The 26,597-nt window shown below is 40.4% G+C and overlaps 1 protein-coding gene across 2 annotated transcripts; it reads right to left on the reverse strand.

Annotated features, from left to right (window-relative positions):
* Window positions 1–5,554: 5,554 nt before the first annotated feature.
* On the reverse strand, window positions 5,555–7,142 carry LOC127791347 (probable BOI-related E3 ubiquitin-protein ligase 3). Of its 2 annotated transcripts, none has more exons than XM_052321151.1 (3): window positions 6,860–7,142; window positions 6,426–6,774; window positions 5,555–6,314 (listed from the first exon to the last, which is right to left on the reverse strand). In XM_052321151.1, the coding sequence occupies exons 1-3, from the start codon at window positions 6,913–6,915 to the stop codon at window positions 5,709–5,711; spliced, it is 1,011 nt and encodes a 336-aa protein (XP_052177111.1). In that variant the 5' UTR covers window positions 6,916–7,142; the 3' UTR covers window positions 5,555–5,708. The 2 variants fall into 2 exon arrangements, with proteins under 2 accessions (XP_052177111.1, XP_052177112.1); XM_052321152.1 differs by having other exon boundaries at window positions 6,856–7,142.
* Between the last annotated feature and the right edge of the window lie 19,455 nt (window positions 7,143–26,597).

The raw sequence follows: 26,597 nt of genomic DNA on the forward strand, positions 1-26,597 counted from the left end.
TTTGTGGGTTCAAATTTGCAATAAATTATACATGTCCTTATCTTTAGCCTCACTCCACCCAATACCCATCACACCGAATCCAATCTGTCTAAAGTGAGACTCATTGAAATTCCCATACCAGGGAAACCAAACCAACCCAATCCTTGGGTGCAAAGATATCATTTCTTCTGTGAATAGTTTATCTTCTCCTTATGTGGATTCTTATCTTTCTTCATCCACCGTTGCCTTTTCCATAGCAAATACACTGCAAACCCACTTCCATTCAAATGGGATTCTCATCCACCATATTCTCCCTTTTTCCGTGGCTTTACCCTAATAGTTTAAAACCCTTCAATTTTTATTATTTTTTTTTTAATCTTTTTATCTTATTGTTTACTCAGTTTCCTCCTTTCCTTTAATGAGTGATTGCTTGAGAGTAGGGCCGACCTGAAAAGGTGGATGTGTGATGACAGAAGGAAGTAAGAAAGAAAGAAGGAAAGAAAATCAATTCTAAGAAAATAAAAAAGCTGGGTGGGGTGGGGTGGGCATAGCCATCCATCATCATCATGGCTTGGTTTGGCCCCATCCTCTCCTCCATATTCCTTTCCTTTAATTTCTTTCTCTCTGCTCTGTAATGTCCATTCCTTCATGAACTCATCCATCCATCTCCCACCACAGCTCGGAATATGGCTTCTTCCTTGCTTTCATATTCTATTATCGCCCCATTGTTGACAAGACAACTTCTCTGAAGGTTGAAAAAAAGGAAAGGTACAAAAGCCCGTCGCTTTCCCCCATCCTTGGCCTTGGATGATGGATGGGAACATGACGATGAGTTCGAGCATAAATATATATATATATATAGCGACCTTATTGTTTTGATCATGTATCGCTCCTCCTTGGCTCAGCTTTTTAACTGTAAGTTGGGTAGCTTTGTATGTATTGAATGAATGACAGTGAGAGGGGGGGGGGGAGAGAGAAAATGGCAGCTTTTTGGTTAAAGCCGAGGAGGACCCACAAAGAAATTGATGGGTGATTCTTCTTCTTCTGCTGTTGTTGCTGCTTCTTCTTCTTCATGTATCTCTATTATGGCAAGGGGAGGGGACCAAAGTTAAAGAGGAGGGAGAGGAGTTGGATGGATGCAAACCACCACCCTTCCTTTCAATTTTTGTTGGATTCATTCAAGGGAGAGGGAGACAAGGGGGCCTTTTGTGAGGTGTTGGGTTGCCTGCCTTTGGCCTAATTTGGATGTTTGGTTGCTTGGATGGAGCCATCATTTGGGTATTGTTTTTTATTTAATTACCAAAAGCAAACGTGGGATTGAGATTGGAGATGGGGTCATTTCCAATGCGGCAATGCACCACTCGAACCAGGAAACCACCAACCACCTCCCACCCCCCACAAATTCTTTTGACAAATTAATAAATAATAATAATAAATCCCAATTACCCCCCAACCCATAACAAATGCTAGAATTAGATGACTTGTAATTAAGGCAGGCACTTTTCTTAAGTGGGTGGGGGTGATGGATGATTAGATCCCCGTGGCAGGCAGACCACTAATTAAGCTTATTAATCCCCTTTCCCTCGTTCCTTTGCTTTTATATTTTATTGAGTTTTTTTTTTTTTTTTTTTTTTTTTTTTGGGGGGGGGGGGGGTGTCATTTCAAGCTTAGCAAAAGGGTTCACAAGTTGGCCTCCTCAAGACCTAATTATAAAATGAACTTTTGCAAAGGAGACAATTGAAGGTGGGGCAGGTGGGGCCCCAACCTTACTTCAATGTCTAACAAGCTTGCATTTTCAAATGTTAAGAGAGAGAGAGAGAGAGAGATGATAATGCAGCAGTAGCAGCAACAAATAGAGAAAAAAACATGAAAGACAGCTAAGTAAGAGAATTGGCCGGTTAACCGTTTGTGTGACAATTAGTCACTTCAAATTTGGCGTCGGCTTGAAGCCCAAATTAAAGAACACATGGAAGCAAGCAAGCTAGCAACCAAAGGTAGGAGTAGGAGGAATATGGTCAATTTGCCTATGCTTCCTACACACTTCCTCCTCCTTAATCTCAATAATAATAATAATAATATATATCTCCTTGAAATGACCTGATGTGATCACTTTTCCTTTCTTTTAATTATTAACTTACTTAATGAACTAAAAATAAATAACTAATAACATTCATTCATTCATCCATTCACATTGACAAGGTTGAATTGGGTCGGTTTGTCCATTTCATCATAGTCCCAATTATGTAATCTTTCTTTAAAAATTTTCTAATATTTTATTAAGAACTAAGACTTTCCTGATTTTCACCTTTAGTTATTGATGAAAATTGGTTAAATATACATTTTAATTCTTTGTATTTACATATTTTTTTATTTAGACATTGAATTTTTTTGTTATTTCAAAAATATCCTCTAAATTATATAATTTTAACTCAATTGTACACTTTAATAAATTTGTTGAGAACAATAAATTCAAGAGTGTAATTAAAATAATAAAAAAATTAAAAATACAATTCATTTAAAATTACATAGTTTCGAAGTATTTTTTAAACAATAAAAAGTTTAAATAAAAAATATAAATAAATATAAAAATTAAAATATATATTTTGTCACGAAAAGTCGATACAAATCATGTATATAAATAAACACGATTATTTATCAATCAATCAATCATAATATATATATGGGGGGTGGGGTTGGATAGAGATTTAAATCCCTGTTACGAGGTCTAATTTTAGTAGTGGTGTTGTGTGCGTGAAACTTAGTAGGTTGGTGGTGGAGGATGACTCAAATGGTACTTTGTCGTGATATTTTTCATTTTTTTTATTTTTATTTTTCAAGTGGTTCAATGTATCTGGTTGAAGAAAAGATGAATTGATTGTTATTGCAATTGGCATCATGAGATATATGCTCTTCATTTCATTTCCAAGTAGTTGCCCATCCCATGCCATGCCATGCCATATATGGACTGGGGACGTACATATAATAATAATAATAATAATGTGACTATGACTTCACAACCATTTTATTTCTCCCAAGTAGCCCCTTACTCCAACCATTACCATTACCAAGTTTAGACCCGATAATTGGAGGATTGAGTCTCTCAAGCGACAGTGTGGGGTATCTCTTTTCAAAATAAGAGGAACTTCTTGTGCACGGTGAGCCCGGGTCTAACCACTACGTCTGATTGGATCACCATGATTAATCCCTCACGTCCTGTCGGACCAGGTGTGACGGGCGTCCGAATAAGCGATTTCACCTTTTCTTAGACCAAATTTAGACCCGATAATAGGATGAGTTGCATCCAACAGAACGGATCATTATCTTTATCTGTGGAACTCAATAATTACAAACATAATCATTTTTATTTTTACTTTTATTTGCTGAAGTCAATATATGATATATATATATGAGCTTCTAATTCTATTTAATTTATATAGGGTCACGCCATCATAGTTTATATCACCCTAATAATTTTTATTAAGTCAGAAAAAAGAAGAAGTTATAATCAAGTTTTAATTTTATGGGATAATAATCAATTATATGGTACGATTTTATTTTTTGACTATTTTTAATTCATCATCATCATCATCAGTCATTTTTATTTATCCTCGTGTGGCTTTTTTACTTGACCATAATAACGTTACGAATTTGGTTAAAATAAAGGGATCTTAATTAGAATATATATATATATATATGAAAAGGAATGAAGAAAAGGACAAACTGCAGAAGCGTGGGAAGTGGAGATGCGTACGACCTAAACTATGCTAAAATAAGATGAAAAAGAAATATGAAAATATAATGAAGATAGGGGGGGGGGGGGGGAATGGAATGGGTGAATTTATTGGAGAGATGAGTGGTGGCAAAGAAAGAAGGAGAGAGAGAGAGAGATGAGCTTCACGTGTTGCGAGACGACACTATGCCCTAATATTGCCGCTCATAAAGAGACAGATGGTACTGATTTCGTAGGGTCCACTCCCTCTTATTAATAATTGTTATTATTATATTTAATATAAAATCCAATTTAATGTTTTTTTTTTTTTTTTAACCACCGCCACCGCCACCAGAGGGGAGTAGTAGGGGCAATGATGATATTTTGGTTAAATATAAAAATCTATCTATAATATATGAGATAAAATAAAATAAAAAAAAAAGTTGGATTTTAAACACACGGTTGACAAGAAGGAAGAATCCAAGATCAAAGTATATATTATTATGATGCTTCTTCTCTTTTTTTTTTTTCTGTTTTTTTAATATAAAATATATTTAAATAATTGAATGTGTAACACTGGACGTTGACAAGACGGCAAGCAGTAAGCACATCACCTACGGCTAGCTAGCTAAACCGAAATGTGCACGGCATGGACCCCACCCCCAACCTACAATAATAATAATTAAATTAAAATAACTGAAAACAACTCCTAATTTATTGCTACCGGATCTGGGTTTAAAACCATTATTATTATTATTATTATTAATTACTAAGAATTTACAAAGACTCTCTTGTTCATGCAAAACATTTATGTGTTTTAAGTAGTGAGATAGGAGCAGCAGGACATTTACATTTATATGGTGTTTTACAGTTACATTGAATTCCTTGGCAAAGTGGGCTGGAGTCGACTAAGAAAAAGAGAAATAAAAAAAAAAGTAAAAACACTGTAGCTAGTTGGGTATAATAGGGCTGCTAAAATAAACGCATCAGTCATGTTATTCTATACTACTACTACTACTGCTAGTCTTATCCATGAATCTGTACATTAAATGTCGACAGGAGATGGAAGAAGGTAGAGCTCAGAGGAGGGCCCCATCCCACGTATAATAGAGGGCGGGAATCGGCCCACATAATTGACACTGCTTGATATGGACATGGTATTATTGGGATGGCTTGCGTTTGCCATTTCAACTTTCTCAATTTTCTAAGACCATCAGCAGCAGCAGCAAGAAGAAGCACGGATGAAAGAAAATAAAATTAGTTAAAAAAAAAGTTTTTGATAAGAGTTGAGTTGAGTTGGGTGAATCAGGACGCCGTCTACCATACGCAATTTGTGCGCAGAATACGGTGCAGATTACGGACCAGAGAGAGAGAGAGCGATAGATAAGACTCTTTCTTAAGTCCCCTTTGCTTTTCCCCCTTCCCTTCCAGCCCTTTTTCCAACCCCACCTTAACCACCCACCCCTCTCCTTCATGTCCCCACTTCCTAATAAATTAATTAATTACTCCCCCACAATGCGAAAGCGATGGGAGTGGCCACCCCCCCCCCCCCCCCTTCAAAACAGCGACATTTGCGCGAGTCCTACGTGTCAGCTTTTCCGCTGCACGTGTCGCTTTCCTCTGGCCGTTGACTCCACTGCCTTCCCACCGCGCGTACGCCCTCTTCCCGTTCAAAATGCCACCGGTTGTCTCCACCCCCTCCCACACTTCCAACTTATTACAAATCAAATCATCATTATCACATAAAACGATTCAAAAGCACTCTCATCCTCGTGAACTAACCACCGCTAATTTGCTTGCACCCCGCATCATAACCATCCCACGCTAGTTAAGATGCGACACGACAGTCCTTGTACAGTTTAATCCTCCGAAGAAAATTATAACCAAGTAAATAAATACAAAATGAGAGAAAGAGATAATTACAAAACCTGAATGAAATGAGACTAATCAGGATGATGCTAATAACTGTATTTTCTTCTACGCTATTTTCGTTTGAAAGAAAATTAAAAGGGAGAGATATTCAAGATGGCACAATTACGTGAACGCTCGTAGTCTTGGGGGTGTTACAGATGGGGCAAGTGTGGACCGACGATCCGCAAACAGTGCAGAGACAAAGGTGACTGCACGGCAACAACAACACGCTGGATTCCTCCTTCCCGCAGTGCCTGCACAGCCTGAGGCTGTTGCTACTGCTCCTGCTCCTGCCAAAATCATCATCACGCTTGTCCTTCCCCGCCACTATCTCTCCACCGCACCCTGCTAAAGTGCGCCGCTCCTCCTCCGCCCCGCCGTAGTTGCTGCCACAGCACGACTGAGCGTCGTCGATCAAATCGGCCGCTTCTTCCAATGCGCAGACCCCGTGGTGGTGCTGCGCCAGGATCTGCTCGAGGTTGCTCCTCAGCGCGTTGGCCGTCGCCTCTTTCGTCTGCGCCAGGTCTCTCCAGATCTGATTTTCAACGCACAGGGACTTTACTTTTTCCTCCAGTGCCCAATTCATCTTCCCGATCTTCTCTATCTCCTCTTCTTTCGCTCTCAACCGCTTCACAATCGCTTCCTCTACTGCCTCTACAATGCTCCTCGAGTACCGCTTTCGCCGCTCCTCAATCTCCAATTTCACCTTCTCTGTCTGCGAACCGACGCACAATATCAATCTACGCATTCAACAAATACAAGGCGGCGAAAAACAAGCCAGATAGAGAAAAGAGAGGGGGAAAAAAGCGAGCGATCAGATGCGTACGTGTTGAGCAATGAAGCGATCAATCTCCAACTGCTGCTGTTGGATCTGTAACGAAATATCCTCGCCGAGAAAGGTGAAAGAACCGCATCGACTGATGTTATTCTGACGCTGAAGCTGGCCATTCGGAAACGTGAGCAATGGATTCAAGCAATCTCTTGACCGCTTTCTCGACACCGGAAGGGCGTACGTAAGGCCGCTATCGGACTTGATCGCATTTTTCGCCGGAAGACAATCAGCAATCGCAGAACCATACATCGGAAGCAGATTCTCCGTCGCCGGAAGAAATCCGTACGCGACTGGATTGTTATTGTAAACGTTCACGTTGCCTTCAACACCGCTTATCATCTCTCTGCAAGCACAATCTCAACATCAGTTTCCACCACCGAAGAACAAAAAAAGAACAAAAAGAAACAGAAACTATAAGTTATACCTACATGTTTCCAAGGAATTGCGAAGGAAAGAGGTTGCAACGCCGAGCCTCAACAGCCATAGAAACAGGCTAATAATCCTCGTCGCCGTGCCGATTCCGTCCGTCCTCTGGATTTCCTGGATTCGCCTTCCGGAGAGAGAGAGAGAGAGAGAGAGAGATGAGGAGGAAACGAACAAAACGCATGCAATGGAGGTGGTGACGAAGCCGCGTGGTGAGGTTTATTCAGGGGGGTTTGCGCTGAGAGAGAGAGAGAGAGAGAGAGAGAGAGAGAGAGTAAGTACGTTCTTTCAGAGAAACCGATCTCCTTCTTCTATATATATATATAGAGAGAGAGAGAGAGAGAGAGAGAGAAGAGGAGATTTGTTGGTTTGTGTTGTTTCAGTTTTTGTTTTGTTTGGGAGATTCAGTTACCATAAAGCCCCTGGCGCGAAACGTGACTCATTTAGCGAAACCAAGCGAGAGGAGAGATCCGGTCAGAGCGTAATTTCCGGGAAATGTCAGGGGTTATTCCGGAAAATCAGCGCCCATGCTATCTACTTACTGGCGTTGGGGGTGGGGGATACTTAATTCCGTAACTGCAGTGCACGGCGATCGCCCTCCACGTGGCCACTTACATGAGCCCGTAACTCTTGCCACGCAAGCACGTTCCTTTCAAGATATAAAAAAAAAAAAGTCGAATTAAATTAAATAATTTAATAAATAATGCATACTTTTCCAAGCCTATTATTTTGTGGGCACACGTGTGTGCCAGGTGGCGTACACCGAGACAAATGCGACATGTGCCATCTTGGCACGTGGGTCCCACTTCAATCGGCTACTTATCCCGAGAAATTTTCGTATACAGGTCACATGTTAGATTTTCACATTATTATTATTATTATTATTATTATTATTATTATTATTATTATTATTATTAATGATAAATATAAAAATTATAAATTTAAATTAGAATAATAATTTGTATCCTCCATAGTGATAAAATCAATTTGTGTCACCAAGAACTAAACCTCATTGCTTTTCAGAGTTAATTAGTAGGAGGAGGTCAATAATTTCCATACATGAAGAATAGTTTCCATATATATTCTTATGAATTGTTAAGTAATTTTGCTCTACGGTCAGATGGCGGAAGATGATTATCACGTTGGGTAGCCTTCGGAGCAGCTTCCCAGCATTGAGTCGGAACGTGTGGAGAGAGGGGGAGGGGGGAGAGCAGAGCATTGGAAACGCTAGCCGAGTCGACCCGAACGCAAAGCGAGTGCCCTGCTGGCTTGCTTTTTGGCGCATTGGGGTAGAGCGAGTCTTTTTTTTTTGGTGCGGGCGGAAAGGCACATGCATGCACAGTGCGTGTGCGGCCATCATCCGCCTTGGAATCACCGCCCACACACCCATGACTTGCCTTTTTCTTTTGGCAATTCAATTGATGCTTGCTGGCTCCCTCTCGCTCGCTCGGTGCCGCTGCTCATTAAAATCCAACAGCAGCAGCCAGGCAGGAAGGCAGGCAGCCACAGCTTTGAATCATTCATTTATTTATTTTAAAAGGCCACGACTCCAAGTACGTACATACGTGGTTAAAGGGGGGGTTGGGTTGTTGCATTGTTGTTTGTTATTATTTATGGGGCAGAGATTGTCAGGCCCATACGGACAACAACTGGGTCACAAGGCATTAAAATGCGCTGCATTTTCCTAGGGGCCTCGATCTTCTGATCGCTTTGATTTTTTTGCTTTCCCCTTCTGCATTTACCCTCACCCACTCCTATATATGGAAATAATCACTCCTAATCCTAATTTAATAATAATAAATTACCCCTCCCCTCCCTATTCTTAAGTTAGGTCAGTTGATCTTGTTTATTATTGATTGATTTGTCAACAAATGTTAAAAGAGTAGAGATATACATGATGATGATGGGTGGGTGAGTGAGTGAGTGAGTGAGTGGATTCTCCAATAAGTCCAGTCTCTACACTACTGCTTCTTTCTACATATTTCCCCCCCACCTTTTTATCACCCCTCTATTATTGCTCCCATCAACCCAACAACACCATACCAATTAATTAAATAAATAAAGGATTCTGAACTGTAGCAAAACATGAGCAATTGTGGATTGACAGGGCATGGTTGGGTTGGGGTTGGGATTGGGATTCCCTTCTTTTGTGGGCAACTCAAGCACCTTCACTTCCTTGTGGGTTCTTTTCTTTTCACCTTTTCCTCTCTTTTATTTTATGTTTTTTTGTTTGGGGGTCTTAAAGTCGCATTGCATGGTGCATTCTACATGTGACATCTGCAATGCTTTTTACTCCTATAAGGGGAGTGAGAATCTCTTTCTTTCTTCCCCCCACTTGCTTTATAATTATAAAAATTTGATCTATTAAGAGAGGTAATAATGTCATTTTGACTGAATTTAAGAATTATTTATATTTTTTTATTAAAAAAGATTAAAAAATTAATAAACAAAAAGGTTTTGCTATATATACAAAAGATAAGTGAAGAATGGAATTGGGCCAAAATCATATTTATGTCTCTAAATTTTTATATATCTTTTTTATATAATTTTAAATTTTTCGTGATTTCAAATGTAATCCTAAACTTTAGTCAAAAGTATTTTTATATCTTTAAATTTTTATATTTTTTTTTCATACAATTTTAATTTTTTTTGTAACTTTAAATGTACCCTAAAAATGTACAAAATCACTCATTTAAACATTTGAAATGTATTATGGACACATATAAAATTATAAAATTTAAAGGTATATTTAAAATTAAGAAAAAATTAAAATTTTACCAAAAAAAAAAATGTAAAAATTCAAAAGTATGATTTGGCCAATGGGATTTGCATTGGATGATGCTTTTAAGTGGGTGAGGCAACTTATTGCACATGCCTTAGCTTGGAAGGAGAGAGGGCCCAGCATGTCCTTACATCGCTCCCAATTTTTGACCGTTAGGTTCAAACGTACACATTGCCAGAAGCTACCGTGCTGGGCCCCTCAAAATGGATTATGTTATTGCTGAAATGCTTGTGTACGTTGCATTGAAATAAAAATGAAAAATGTTATTTTGTTTTTGTCCCCAGCACATAGTTCTCGTGGCAAAGGAAGTGCGCTATTATTCTTTTAACCTTTAGGTTTAATGTTCGAATCCTAATTAGAGAAGAATTTTAATAGTCAGAGTGATCTTAAAAATTGTTTGTCGTTCTCACATTTACGGTAGGATTAGAGATTGAACTGGCCATTGAGTTCTCTAATTTATATCTCTTACTGATATCGTGGGACCGAACAGCAGATGCGGTCGTGATGGTGCGTTAACAAAAAAAAAATATTTTAAAAAAAAATAAAAAATAGAAATGAGTAAATAAAAAAATATAGGAATTTTTTATAAATATAATTTTTTATATAAAAAATAGTTATTTAATGTAAAAATAAATATAAATTTCATAATGTATTCAAATATATTCTAAAAATATATTCTAGAAAAAATTAAAAATTTTGGGTTAGATATGAAAAAAATTTCATTCCTATTCGTAGATCGATATTTTTCTAATATTACAAAATGGTCATGAAAAAATTTTAAAATTGTAAAAGTAGTCTGAAAATGTTTCTTAATGTTTTGGAAACGAAAATATTTCAAAAACACTGAAACGACTCCCTCAAAAAGTTTTTTGTATATCATAGATATTTGTAATTTATATAATATATGAATTTAAATAAGAAGGCTGATGATGTTAATGAATAAAGTTTAGTAAATGAATAAATGTTAGGTTACTAAAAAATGATGTGACTAATTATAAGGTGATATTAATTATTTTAAAATAAGTATTTAAAATATCTAAGTTTTACATTATATATTTAAAATAAATATTTTAAATACTGTAAATTAGGGCATGTTTGAATGGCCACATTTTTCATAGAAAATGGTTATTTTCTACTTAAATTCTAGCTTTTGTGGTGTTTGATTGCCTAATTTTTCAGGTAAATTAAATTCTCACTTGAGAGTCACGTGACCCTTTATTCTCACTTTTGCTGGAAAATGAATTCTTAGGGAAAAGAAGAGAAATTATTTTCCAGGCTGGGAACCATTGATCTGCAGCGACAGTTGTAAGGGTTCATCCTCTTCCTCTGGTTGCAACGCCGCCACCGAGTCTAGCATCAACTCCTCCCCGTCGTCGATGTAGTCGTCGACCTGCCCGTTGCACGTTGAGACGACGCAAGTACACAGGGAGTCCACGTCGAAGCGCGCCACGATGGCAAAGGCTGCAACGCCGTAGTCGGAGTCATAGGCACGAGACATTGTCACTGTTCCAAAGCAGAGGAGAAGGAGGAGGAACAAGAATCCAGCCCAAAAAACCATTTTGGGAGATCTAGAAAGAGAGATGAAGTGGGTTTGGGAGGGAGGGGGGAGAGAGAGAGAGATACCCGATGGGTGTTGCAATTGGTGATGGCAGCGGTGATAGGCGTTACAACTTGCTGGGCGTGTGTATGTTTGGCGGTGATGGGATCTGCAACCGACTTGCTGGGTGTGTGTATGTATATTTGTGTATATATATTTGGTTTTTAAATATTTTGTATAATATATTTGATTTATTTTTAGGTGGAAAATCAAACCAATCAAATGCATTCAATTGATATTTTCTCTAGAATTTAATTCTAAATAATTTAATTCCCTAAAATTCATTTTCTTTCCATCCAAATTTCACCATTGCAATTAAACGCACCCTTAGAAAAATTGATAAACACATTATTTTGCACAAGCAAAATTAATGTTGGCAAAATACCTCAAACTTATAAGTACCCAACTCATACTCTTCTTGACTAAACGCCAAGTCAAAAATTATTTAATTGAATTGAACTTGGGGGGAATTTTAGTTAAGTTTTAATTAAGATCAAGGTGAAAATAATATTTAGCATCCTTAATCTCATCTCAACCTTATCCTCCACCTTATTCTGGTTCGATTACCCCTCCTTTCTATATATAAATATATTATTTGGATCGTTTGGACCCAATCTCGGCCCTCTCTTTAGGCCCAATCTCAGCTTTTTTCTTTGGCCCAATCTCGGCCCTCTCTTTGGGCTCAATATTGGTCCTCCCTCTAGGCCCAACCTTGGCCCAGCGCCAACCTGCCATGGCATCATTGCAACCCCGACTGGCTATCCGCGCGGCTACCTCAGATTCCATCCTCATTAATAGCGAATTTCATCCATATTAATAAGGGTTCCGTCGCCACCATACTACCACCTGAGAACCTTCACTGGCACCGGATAGTCAGTCTCATCACCTACAAACGGACGATGCATACATGTAGGAGAACGTCTCATTCTCCTATATCAGACAGCTCTTCTCAGATTCAAGGTATGTTCTAATATCTAACCTATTGATACACTGTCCTTTCATTACTCTCTTACTCACTCGAGCGTCGGAGTGCTTGCAAGTGTCAGCCGCCCCCCCTCGAACTGACCCGTCCCTGGACCCTACCCTCCGATCGTTTTCTTTTCGTCAAGAAAGAATATTATCTATTTTATTAAATATAAAAATATATAAAATATTATATATTATATATACATGAATATAAAGGTTCCGGGTGATTTTGGGCTCCCTACCCCACGCTTACCAAATCTTATAAAAAAATGAGTTTGGGGTGTCCCAACTTTGCCTTGCTCTTGGGGGCAAAAAAATGGGGCAAAAAACAATTAATCTTCTATGTTTAAACCCAAAGATCTTATGGTACGAAACCACTATTAATGGCACTATAATAAAAGCCCATAACATCAGACTCAAAAAGATTATGTTTTTTGAACTCTAAAGATTGTTAAGAGACCCCGTTGATTAGATAAATTGATTATTAAGCTATTACCTTGGGCCGGTTGGGCCTGGCCTCGGCTCAATTTGGGCCTTGTTCTCTTTCCCTAATGTGGCCCATTAATAATCCTTGCAGTGCAAGCCGCCCCCATTAACCAATTTTTCTTAATAGATGATAATAATATGGAGGGTAATATTAATGTATTTTATTTTTAGATAATATGTATTTATTATAGTTTATTTATAGTTTTAAAATAATTTTATTAGTTAATAAAGTATCACAAAATACGATACATTTATCATTAATTAATAGAAGTATTCTTTGTGAAAAAAAAAATATAATGTAATAAAATAATATATTTTATCTAAAAATAAAATACATTTACTACACCTTAATTATTCATTATATATTGACAATGGTTAGTATTACCCGAATGAAAAAACGTATTAAATTCTACAACTTCAAGATTAAATGTTATGCAACCAACTTTGTACAACGTTACAAACATTGATGAACTAGTCAAACAATTTGAATTTTGAACATTGCTAGTAGGAGTGGGAAAAATTTTGGTTAAATCGAAATAATCAAAACCGAATCAGCCAAAATTGGCGATTCGATTAAGTTTAATAAGGAGACCAAATCGAACCGATCAAAATTTGCTCAAAAAGGTTAATTGAGTAAAAGTTGTTCTTAATCAAGTAATATTATTTTTATTTGAGTAACATTTATTTTGGTTTTTTTTTTTTTTTTTTTTTTAATTTTTTGAATTTTTTTGATTTGAACAATTATTCTATTTGTTCGATTTGGTTTTTGAAAAAGGTTCAATCTATTCAGTTTGAGTAATTCAATCAGTTCAATTACGCTCATCCCTAATTATTACTATAAGGAAATGAAGCTTGTCCAAAGGTCAATGAAAGGAGGAAATAAAAGGAAATTAATGTGTTGATTCATAATTGATGCTATAAGTTTTTGTACCAATAAATACTTAGGTCGGTCGGAGAGTTTATCTAACATCAACTAGAACCAACCCTTGTTGCATTTGGTGGGAGGACAAAGTTTGCAAGGCAAAGTTAGGGCTACTTAGGGGCATTCTCAAAAAGCACTTCGAGTTTTCTACGAGAATGAAGGATATTTTTTCTTCAAAGTAACCACCCGAAAAATCCCTTTCACATTTTATTGGAGTTGTAGTGGGGCTTGGACATCCTCTTGGCCATGCCACAATGGCGTGGCTTTTTGTGCCTTAAAAGGTGAGGCTTTGATGCTAGTGAGTGCGCCATGCTTGTACAATGGGTTACTTGGGTCGTCAAGGTTGTTTTTGCTATATCAAATGTAATTATGGTGGGAGATGGACTTAAGAGTAGAATTAACCCAAGATAAGCGCAACAAGGTCTAAGATTGTGGAGTCTAAGAGGTGGTTAGGCTCAATGGTGCACTATAGGGTTGCCTTCCCAAGTTGGTTCAATTTATCTAGGTGGTCGAGGTGCGTTCTATAACCTAGCAACCTGAGTAAACCATACCAAGTAGGCCTAGAGTTAATGTGGCAAGGTTTTTCAAATTCCTTTACATCAATAATTATTAAGGGTCACGCTGTAAATCTTGGACCATTATTGGACAAATGAAAAGTTAACGCGAGCTTTTTGGGTGTTCAAAATTTTAAGTAACTTTCAAAACCTTTTAGAAATAGAAATATGCAATCAATCAAGATTTCTTCTTTTTTGCTTACAAAATTTTAAAAATGAAATACAATCGAACAAGCCCTAACTAGGATTTTTTCTATTTTATAATTTTTATTTTAACAAAATATTTTTAAAATAATACATAACTAATTAAACAATTATTGTTCAAATTTAATGTCATATTAGTGTTCATGATGGATAGATATTATTTTTTTATATACCCAAAAAAGTGCTTCTTCTTCTCTTTTTTTTGCTTAAAATGACTCGATCTACATTTTCTAAAATAAACAACTATACTTTAAAAGTAAAATTACACCTAATCAAATGTTATTTTTTAAATTTTGAAGAAAAATTAGTATACTTTAGGAAGACAATATATAGTACCAAACACAACTTCAATCTCTTCACAAAATAAACCAATTAAATTAAGAGAAATAATGAGAAAAGGATAATTAGTTTTGTTTGAAATCATATCAAAACTCATGGTCGACCAAATGGAGTGAAATCGTCATTCGACCCCTTGTATTCACTAATGTAGTGTGTGAGTTAGCGTGACTATTTTTGTAAATGTAATGATCGATTTAAAATTTCTCTATATTCTTCAACGAGTCATATTTGATTCAATCCAAAATAATATCATGGGCCCACTAGGAAAGGGATAGAATTTGCCACTCACCACTTCTTCTTACTTATTTCTATATATCACATCAACTTTTCTTGGGAGATAGATACGTAAGATATACGTGTTTCGCATAGAATCAAATGCAAAATAAGAGTGATATACGTGTTTTGTATAGAATGTAAATGCAAAAAGAGAGACTCTCACATTACACACGTGTATGTCTTGTCAGTTGGACTCCTCTTTCTTATCTATTCACACATTAACTTACGGAATTCCTGCATCATATATATATAACTACCTAGCATGGATCTAAACTAGATAGCAGGATTGCGGAGAGATCTAGGACAAAGGATGGATGAAAAGAAATAGGGTCCAGAGATTCCCGATTCAATTAGAAAACAAAATGAAGATATGGAAAGAACTCGAGGGAAGTGGAAATTGATCTAACATGCGATTCGTCGTCACAAGAACTCTGGTAACATTCCTTCTTCTACTTCATGAATTTTATTGATACTTCCTTATTTTCATACTTTAAACTCGATTGAAAAACCTCATCGATTTCTTTTCATTAGATTTCTCAATTATTTATTCAAACTCAACCATTTCTATTGTTAAGTCAAATTGTTTTGTTGTGATGCATCATTTACCCAGGCCGTGGGATCAACTTGGACAACCGACTTGCTCAATTTTTTGTTGATTCTCTTAGCCATTTTTGACATTTTCAATGTTGTCCGCTCATCAGGATAAGTTCTCTTATATTTTTACCGGCTACATTTATGGAAGTTACAATTCATCTTTTTTCATCTTTCATAAATAATTCAATATACTAACATATATATATGTAAGTACACATGTACATAATGAGAATGAGAGAAGGAAAGCGGTGTGACTTGAATTCTTACTTAATTTGATTATATACGTTATTTATCTATGTCATTTGTTTAGATCACTTTTGTTTTGCTTCAATTTGATTTATACGATAAGTTCCTATTTTGTGATATTCACTAACTTAGCTTTAACCAAGCTATCTTTTTTTTTTTTTTTTTTCTAAGTGCTCTCATCTTTTCTGACACCTCAAGATTTTTGCTAGTTCAAATTTTATATTTCAACTAGACTTCCTTCTTTTTTCCCTACTAAGTTAATTAAGTTCGCTTTTTCACTAGCTAGTTTAATTTTTAAATTATTTTTTTCTTATAAGTAATTTTCAAATTGTTATCTTGGTATTTATAGTTCTTGGGTTTACACCCCCTCGCGGGTGTCCCCCCATCTGGGCCCAGAGTACAAGGGAAAAGGTTAAATAGGGCTCGAGCTTTCTCTTGATTTCGATCCCAAGACACTGCCTCAAACGTGACGGAGACGTCCATAAGAGTCGCCAAGTTACCACTCGGGATAACCCCTGGGAGATTGGTATTTATAGTTCTAATTGAACGTTACATTGTCAAGAAAGGGATCATGACTTGCCAACCGAATGGGAAAAAGGTGCTTATTTAGTAATCCTCAAGTCACCTTTTTCCAAGTTCAATTGGACATATGTGACTCAAACCTAGGCTTATTCGGACACCTAAACTGCACGGGAGCTTTATTTACGGGTCTTACATGAGGACCACACTATTAGTTCCCTTTATTATGTTGTTGCCTAGTGGATTTCATTAATTAACTAATAATGACAACAACAAAAGGGGAACTAGTGGCATGGTCTTCCAAGATAATCCACAACCTTAATAAAAGCTTTTGTGGCGTTTAGATGTCCAAATAAGCCTAGGTTTAGGCACACTATTTGGATGAGGCTGCTCATTTTGAACTTTATAATGGTGGTGATTAGGTGACAATTGGACCAACCTGTGGTGTTTATTGGATAGGGATCCCATGATCCTTTTTTTGATAATGATATTCAATTAGAATTATAAACACAAATAGAACCATTGGAAAGTTAGTGGAAAAGTTAACCTAAGAAGTTCGAAAATAAGAAGAATTTTGTTAAAGTATGGAGTTCAAACTAGTAGAAACTTGAGATGTCAAGAAAGAGCAAAGCATTACTAAGCAAAAAGGAAAAAAAATAAGAAAAAAAAAAGGAAGAAAATTGGAGAGACTTGAGGAAAACAAAGATAGCTTGGTAAAGGGCTAAGGTGATGAAGATGACAAAGTAACAATCCCAAAAGTGACAATAAGAAATGCTAGAAGTTGTTAATTTGGGATAATTATTAAAGTTTTGGTTGACCAAGAAAACTCCTCATGTGACACGAGATCCTTTTTAAAAATTGATATTTCTCGAGGGTAAGATAATTTAAAGAAAAAAACTAAATTTAAAACTAAAATTTTTGAAAATGCTAAAATCAATCCTTTATCCATGAAAGTCGACGTGTTCCTTAACACCATTAAAATAAAGTGAAACCGAAGTGATGCAATCAAATATGTAGATACATGCCATAACTTGATTGAATGAAAGCTCAAGTTATAGTATTGCTTCGCTCACTCTCATCATGTACATACACATATTTACATATATATTTATATATATTAATTACATTGAATTGTTTACAAAAATGAGATGAAACCACCGTAAATGGTGGCCTTAAAGGTACGAGGGATATTGATTATAGAAGTTACTTAGATGAAAGGACAACACATAAAATGTACTTAAGAAATGGCAAAGAAAATCAAAAGAAAACTAAGTTGTAATGACCGAAGAAGTGGACAGGCTCGAGACAAGATTTACTCTAAAAGAATAAAGAAGTTTTATGTCTTGTATTATTTGAACTTAGCAATGCTTATAGGCTTATAAACATTGTGTAAGAAGCCAATTTAGTGGCAAATTCTCAGGTGAAAAGGGCAACTAGACATGAACCAAACTTTATAGCTTGGATCTAATCGGCTAAGATCTTAGCCGAGCTAGTTTGCTATCTTGTCGATCAAGTTTCTATTCTAGTGGTGCTAATTGGGAGGTTGTTGGAAACTAGTCTACTCGAAGAATGAACTGCATTATGACTTTCTAGGTGTTTTCCATGCTTGTTTTAAATGATCAACTTGATCAACAAATCATGCTTTGCTTTGGAGGATTAGGAAACATAATATGCACATAGATCCTCCTTAGTGGGATTAAGACTTGTGTTTTGTTGTTGTAATTTATTTAAAAAGTTAATTCATTGATATCTATTGAGACCATGGGCGGATTTAGAGGGCATGCACGGGTTGCAACCCCTCTCAGATTCAACCTTTCTCCAGATCTACAAGATAGATTTGGCCTATTTGTGGAGAGGAGAGTTGAAATACTCATGGATCTGGGGGTCAATCCTTCCCCAGATCTGCTCTTAGATCCGCCCTTGATTGAGACTGAACTTCCATTTAGCTATTAAACTAGTCTCCCCTACTGCAAACCGCATGGAAAAATAAGTAAAAGTGTAAATAATGTTTGGCAGCTCTTTATTGAAACAAAGGGAGTCTTGGTTTAAAAATTACTTATTTGAGATATTAGTGTCTTTCATAGTCATTATATATGGAGCATAATATCACACATAGTTATCAAATACTACATTTAATATTGCACAACTACACACCATGACATAACATAATATAACGGTACGAAAAAAAGTCCTGATTTGGATTAGGCAACCACCGCTTAGAGTTGGATTTGTCTATTACCACTATGGTACATATATACATATACTACCGCGTATACATATGTATACATCATTTAGAGTGAATCCTAATTCGTCTCAAATTCTCTTCCAACAATATATATACATATATATAATTATGATTTTGTTTTTATTTATCATAAATTTAATCGAGTTTATTCTCAATTCAAGTGTCTAGCCAAATCAAAATCTCTCTAGAACTATAATAACCCGTTATCTCAATCTCCATCTAGAATTTGAACTCAATTCCTTTTTCTTTGGAACTTTAAATTTCCCTAATCTACAAATGCTTTAGAGCTTTTATTTCTGATGAAGGATTTTCGGAAGTGGTAGCCGCACGTTCCCTTCTTGCCTCTCTGAATGTACCTGCAATGGTGACGGGGCTTGCTCCCCCGGTCGATCTCCGATGATTCAGTTAGTTCTTTGATCTAGGGTTCCTTGTCCTTTTTAAACTATGTTAATTGATGGAAAAAATAAGGAGAATCCCCCACCTTCTTCGCTTACCTTTTCTCGGGATAGGAATCATGAGGGATCTTCGGGATCTTCCTCCCGCCTTCTTCGGGACTTTCCCGATAAGGGTTTCGCGATAGCCTCCGCCTCCGAGGAGTTCGGGATAACTGTTGCCTCCGTGATCTTCGGTGGGATAGCCTGTTCCTGAGATCTCGGGGGTTTCTCTATTGAGTGCTTATCTGATTGACGTGGCAATGCTTGTCTGCTGTGTATCTTTTGACCGCTGTTTAGGTATTCGTCTCGGCGTAATTATGGGACCGAGGGCGTTCCCCTCATCACTTGCCCCCTCACTCCTTGAGCTCTTCGGCTTGAAGGGCCCGAGGAGTAGTAAGGCCCCTGAGGCTCTTCACTTTAACTCCTTCTTTTTTTTTTTTTTTTTTTTTTTTTTGCGTCTGGCAGACGCGAAAATCAATCGGTTTTGACGGCGGTATCCCTTCCCTATGCGCTGTCCGAGGCCGTTTCGTCTTTCGAGCTCTGTCAGTGCGGGGTGATCAATGCTCATTATTGCTCGTCCTTTGGTCTCTTATCCCCGCAGTTTAATCTTTTAAAATGGGAACCCTTCAGTCCCTCTACTTCTCTTTCCGTGCGACTTTCCTTCAGTTTTAGCTTTTCTTGTGCCCGCAAGCGTTTTCCTCCTCTTTCGCCTCTCTTTCTTCTAGCTTTTTGCCATGGCGATAATCGGTTCTGGAAGGTTTAATCCCGCTGGTGCAGAGCTTATTGAGTGGGAAAAACATCCTGCTGCGTCGATTCCATGTCAATGGATGAGCCAAGCGGAATGTCAACAGTTTAGAGAAAAGTACAACGTCCCCGAAGAGTGGGAGGTAGAGTTCAATAGCCATCTACGAGCATGTCATCCCGTCGCCGGCCGCCTTTGCATTTATAAGTGTGCTTTTGACAGGGGCTTTCGGCTCCCTCCCCGGAGAAGAGTGATGACCTTACTTCAACATCTTACTATCGCTCCCGCCCAACTGTCTCCCTTCGGATGGCGATACTTGATGGGGTTCCTCCTTATTTGTCATTCTGGCAAAATTGAGCCAACTGGAGACCTCTTCGACTATTTCTTCACGACCAACTGCGACCCCGGGGGGTGGATCTCCATCTCCCCTCGGATCGTGAAAGATAGCCGTCTTCTCGCCTGCAAGGGATACTCTAATCTTGAGATTTCTGCTTCGACTCTCATGCAATCCGGCGGGTCGAAAGATTCTGATGATTGGAAGGAGCGTTTTGTCTTCGTCCGCCCCAGGCCATCCGGCTCTTCTCAAGAGATCTGGTCTGTCAGTAATGAGTGGACTCTGGACACTAAGCACAAGCGTCCGAGTGTCGAGACCATTGAAGATTTCGCCTGCCGACTTATGAAGAACAGTCGGAACTGGGAAGAAGGATGGCTCTCCAATCCCAGCCTTTCCCAAGCGGGTTTGGACGGCGAGAACTGTGAGCTCTTTTTCCTTCATCTTTTTCTTTTTCTCTCTCTTTTTCCTTTGTCTGTATTTGATTTTCGTTGTTGTCTCTTTCTTAGATGGAGAGGTCTGGGAAATATCTTATTCTGCTATCACCAAAGGAATGATTTTGGACTTCCCTGGGAGTAAAGGCCCTTCGGCACCTTCCGGCAACCAGAGGGTGTTGGAGAGGACTGCGCCTTCCGAGCGAATTCCAAAGAGCAAGAAGAGTAACAAGAAGAACTCATTACCGTCCAGGTCGCGAAGGGCGGTGGAGGAAGACCCCGGGACCTTCCAAGAGGCTTCCAAGGGGAGCATTGCTGGGGGTTCGGGGGACCCATCTTCCCGTTCGGGGGACCCATCTTCCCCGCTTCTCCTTTCTCAAACCAGAGGCTCTCCGACCGCCCGGCGAGAAGCCTCCACCATGCCTGCGCGTTTGCCGATCTCTCCCGAAGACGATTCGGCGACCATCGCTCAGGTGCTTGCTGTAGCTCGCGCAGAGGCCCAGAAAAGGCAAACCATGGCAGGTACGGAGTCCAGTGCTACGCCTCCCAGCATCCCTATCAGTTCGATTTTTAAACGAATTTTAACGCCATTGGCACCAGCGGGGCGTTCGGAGCTGACGGGAGAGGCTTCGCTGGAGGAGGCTTCGGTGTTGTCGGCGAAGGAGATTTTAGCGCGCCGAACGAAGCGTCGCAGGACGGAAACCGCCTCCCCAGCTGCTGCTCCCTCCGAGCCTTCGGCTCCTGAAGCCACCAATGCTCCTTCAACGGCTTTAGTCTTACCGGAGACTCTACGAACTCCGAACGAGATCGACTATTGCGCTGAAATTCTAAGGGTGCGACCGTACTCCTTCTTCTTTTGACTTTTCGCTTTTTCTATGCGAGTAGGTCTTAATCTGTACTCTGTTTTTACTTCCTCAGAACCTTACGGAGTTCCAAGGTCTGGTCTCTCGACGAGAGTCCGAACTTCAAACTCGGATCATCTCCCTGGAGTCTGAAGTGGAAAGGCTTCGAGGGTTGGAATCTCTTTCTTCCCAACTGTCGGGTCTCGAGCACCGTGTTCATATTTTAACCAAGTCTGTGGAGCTGGCGCAAGAAGATGCCCGACTTGCCAACGAAGCCGAAGCTCAAGCTCGGGAGGATTTGGAGTTGGTTCAGAAGAACATGCTTGACGCTAACCAGGCCAATTCCCGACTTGGGGAGGAGCTGGATTCCACTAAGGTTGTTAATCGCCAGCTTCAGGAGGATATAAAAAGACTCACTCTAGAGCTGAAGGAGGCCAAGAAGGGACAGGTCGAAGCGTTGGAGTCTTATTCCCGGTGCAAAGAAGACCTTCGTACTGCTCATGCCCAACTTCAATCTGCCCTCAAGGACGCCCAAGTGGCTTTTCAGAATGGTCGAGAGGATTTCCGAAGCTCTGAAGCTTATGCCGCGGAATTGGAAGGAGTTCTTCGGGGTGGGTTTGAGCATATGAGAAAACTCATCAAATAGCGCTTCCCGAACTTGGATGTAGACTCCATCCCCTTCGATGTTGTCGCCGCTTTGTCTTCTTTAGAGTAGTCATTTTTTGTATTAAAACCTGTTGTCGTAATAATAAAAGTGTTGGGATTAGGCTTGATTCTTCCCCTTTTTTTTTTTTTTTTCTGCTCATCGCAAGACTTGGTCTTCGTCGCTTGCTCAAAAGGGTTCGGCTCCGGCCCCCCAAGGATCGCGCCTGATCCTCGCAATCTTAAGCCTTTCGAGGATTCGGGACCCTCCAAGGATCACATCTGATCTTTTGCTTTTGCCGGAGGTTCGGGCCTCCCAGGACCATATTTGATCCTTTGTTTTTGTCGGGATCATATTTGATCCCTTGTTTTTGTCGGGGGTTCGGGCCCCCCGAGGATCATATCTGCTCCTTTATTTTTGTCGGGGGTTCGAGCCCCCCGAGGATCATATTTGATCCTTTGTTTTTGTCGGGATCATATTTGATCCCTTGTTTTTGTCGGGGGTTCGGGCCCCCCGAGGATCATATCTGATCCTTTGTTTTAGTTGAGGGGTCTAGCCCCGTTGAAGGTATGTCAATTCTTTCCCTTCGCGCTGATGTGCCTTCCCAGATCTTTGGAAATGATGAGTTTTTACGCATAGGAGAAAAAATGAATTTATTCCTGGATAGCATACGCAAAGCAATAAAAAAGAAAAGATGCCAAGACATATAATGTAAAATTATGACTAACAGATCATATGAGGATAATAAAGAGCTATCACTGATAGAACTTCCTCAAGTTCTGCACGTTCCATGCGTTTTTCACCGGTGTACCTTCGAGGGTCTGTATTTTGTATGCCCCCGGGCTGAGGACTTCTGTTACCTTGTAAGGACCTTCCCAATTTGGTGTTAACTTATCTGTTTCTCGGGCTCCCTGAACGTCTGCTCGCCTTAGTACCAAATCTCCTGGTAGAAAGTTTCGTGCTCTTACTCGTCGATTGTAGTATCTCTCTATGCGCTGATTATAAGCAGCTTGTCGAATCTTCGCCTGGTCACGAAATTCATCAAGGAAATCTAGGTTGTCCCTCAAACTCTGCTCATTGGATTCAGGGTCGAATAGCTCTACTCGTAGCGTAGGCACTCCAATTTCAACTGGGATTAATGCTTCCGAGCCGTAGCATAGACTGAAAGGAGTCTCTCCCGTGGAGACCTTCGCCGTAGTCCGGTAAGACCACAGAATGCTCGATAGTTCTTCTACCCAGCTACCCTTCGCCTTATCTACTCTTGTTTTTAACCCACGCAACAGAGTTCTGTTAGCGAGTTCGATTTGGCCATTAGCTTGGGGGTGTGCTACCGAGGTGAATTGTTGCTTGATTCCCAACTCCTGGCACCATTCCCGAACGGATCGATCAGAAAATTGAGTGCCGTTGTCTGAGATCAGCACCCGAGGAACTCCGAAGCGACAGACTACATTCTTCCATAGAAACTGTTTCACCCGGCGAGAAGTAATAGAGGCCACTGCTTCCGCTTCAACCCACTTTGTGAAGTAATCGATAGCAGCCATGATGTACTTGACCTGTCCAGCTGCTGGGGGAAAAGGTCCCAGGATGTCTATACCCCATTGGGCGAAGGGGCATGGTGTGGCGAGATGAGTTAGCGCGACTGCCGGCACATGGACCAAGTTAGACGTTTTCTGGCACCGGTCGCAAGTTCTAACCCGCTGCTCGGAATCTCGTACCATTGTCGGCCAATAATACCCCTGTCGCAGGGCCTTTTGACTAAGCGCCCGAGCCCCGATGTGGTTTCCACATATTCCTTCATGAATCTCCCGTAGGATGTAGTCTGCTTCGCGAGGTCGGATACACTTGAGCAGCGGTTGTGAAAAAGACCTTCTGTATAGTTCCCCCCCGACTAACACAAAATTTTGGGCTTTTCGTTTGACCTCCCGTGCCTCCGAGTCGTCTTCCGGGAGCTTTTCCTCTCTTAAATATGACAACAGGGGGTCCATCCAGCTAGGCTCGTCATCGATACAAAATTGGTCTGCGGCTTCTTCGATACTCTTTTGCGGAAGAGATTCGATCCGAATTTCCCGAGAGCTTGTAGGGAAAGAGGAAGAGGCGATTCGGGACAGCAAGTCCGCCTCTGTATTCATGGCTCGAGGGACGTATTCCACCTTTACGTGTTGGAAACGCGCCATCAGCTCTTTGGCTAGGGTCAAATATTGCGCCATGTGACTTTCTCGGGCTTCATATTCTCCATTCACCTGCTGCACCACTAAGTTAGAATCTGAACTCACCTCGACGTTTTGAGCCCCCAACTGTTCAGCCAACCTCAGCCCAGCCAATAAGGCCTCATATTCTGCTTCGTTGTTAGATGCTCGGAATTCAAAATGTAGCGCGTAAGGCCATATTTGCCCTTCGGGACTCTTTATCATTAATCCTGCCCCGCCGCCGCCCGAGGTCGAGCTTCCGTCTACCGCCACTAACCATGGTTTCTGGTTTTCTTCGGGACCTTCGAGAGCTCCTATCCCTTCGGCGATGAAGTCTGCTAGCGACTGCGCCTTAATGGCCGGTCGCGGCCTATACTCAATGTCGAAGGCGGTGAGCTCTACTGCCCACTTCAACATCCGGCCTGAAAGCTCTGGCTTGCTAAGAACCTGCTTCAAGGGTTGGTTAGTAAGCACTATAATCGTATGAGCTTGAAAGTAGGGTCGGAGTTTCCTCGCCGATGTTATTAAGGCGAACGCCAGTTTTTCCATAGGAAGATACCGAACCTCGGCTCCCGATAATCGTTTACTCGCATAATAAACGGGCCTCTGGATCCTATTTTCTTCTCGGATCAATACCGAGCTAACGGCCTCGTTGGCCACCGCCAGATATATGTATAATGGTTCTCCGGGCTTCGGTTTGGTAAGAACCGGTGGCGTGGCTAGGTGCTCCTTAAGCTTTTCGAAAGCTCGCTGGCATTCAGAATTCCATTCGAAGTTGTTTGCTTTCGATAAGACCTTGTAGAAAGGAAGGCCTTTTTCTGCCAAACGAGAAAGGAATCTGCCCAAGGCTGTCATCCTACCCGTAAGGCTCTGTACCTCTTTCACATTCCTCGGGGCCGGCATATCCATGATAGCTTTGACCTTCGCAGGGTTTACCTCGATCCCTCGGTGGTGTACTATGTAGCCTAGGAACTTTCCTGCAGAAACGCCGAAAGCACATTTGACAGGATTAAGTTTCATATGGAACTTACGAAGGGTTTTGAAGCATTCCTCCAGGTCCTCCGGATGACATTCGGCTACCATACTTTTTACCAGCATGTCGTCGACGTAAGCCTCCATATTTCTCTCGAGTTGTTGGTGAAAAAGCTTATTTACCAGGCGCTGGTAAGTGGCTCCTGCGTTTTTTAATCCGAAAGGCATTACGGTGTAGCAGTAGGTTGTCTTGTTGGTGATGAATGCTGTTTTCTCCTGGTCCTCCGGGTGCAATGGAATCTGGTGATATCCCTAAAAAGCATCTAGGAAACTCATGAGCGAACATCCAGCAGTTCCATCAATTAGGGCGTCAATCCTCGGGAGTGGGTAGCTATCTTTTGGGCAGGCTTTGTTAAGATCGGTGAAATCGATGCAAAGTCTCCACTTGCTCTGCCCTTTGGGAACCAGCACAACATTCGCTAGCCGATCTGGATAATCCACCTCCCGAATGTGGCGCGCAGCTGCTAACTTTGCGATCTCCTCCTCGATCGCCCTTGCCCTATCAGGGGCGAAGCTTCGTTTTTTCTGTCTGACAGGCTGAAAGCCTGATTGGACCCCCAGCCTGTGTGTCATTACTTCTGGATTTACTCCTGGCATATCCCGGGCTTTCCACGCGAAGATATCTGCATATTGTCTAAGGAGTGATATTATTTGACTCCTTAGCGGATCTTTTAACTCCATACTCACTCTTACACATCGACTTGGGCAATTTTCTTCCAGAGGTACTTCTTCCAATTCATCCACCGGCTCCGCTGTTTTGGGATCTTCAGGTCCTTCTAGTAGAAAACTGACCTCCTTCGGGGGGTCAACATCCTTCTGCAACCCTGCTTCTTTACTCTTCGCCATGCCTATAGAGGCCATGTAACATTCACGGGCTAAGCGCAAATCTCCCCGCACTTCGCCCGTCCCCCTATCCGTGGGAAACTTCATCATCATATGATACGTGCTTGGGATGGCTCGAAGGGCATTGAGACCCGATCTTCCCAGAATCATGTTGTAAGCCGAAGGCACGTCTGCTACCAGGATATCTAGCATAACACGAGAAGTTCGGGAACCTCTCCCTACCGTCAACGGGAGTTGAATAATCCCTTCTGAATATACGGCTTCACCATCAAATCCCACCAAAGGGACCCTCGCTGCCCTTAGCTGTGTCATTTCATACCCCATGCCTAAGAAGGCTTGCCGATACAAGATTTCTGAAGAGCTTCCTGGATCCACAAGGATCCGCCGAAGTTCCCACTTCCCGAGTTCAGCTGTTATCACCAGTGGGTCATTTTGAGTTGGGTACCCCGGGAGGTCGCTATCTGAAAAAGAGATTGGATCCACGTTCCTCGATCTCTTCAGCCGGGTCGCATTACTTTTTTCGTCC

Source organism: Diospyros lotus, chromosome 15 (genome assembly GCF_014633365.1).
Source record: "Diospyros lotus cultivar Yz01 chromosome 15, ASM1463336v1, whole genome shotgun sequence".
Lineage (NCBI taxonomy): Eukaryota > Viridiplantae > Streptophyta > Magnoliopsida > Ericales > Ebenaceae > Diospyros > Diospyros lotus.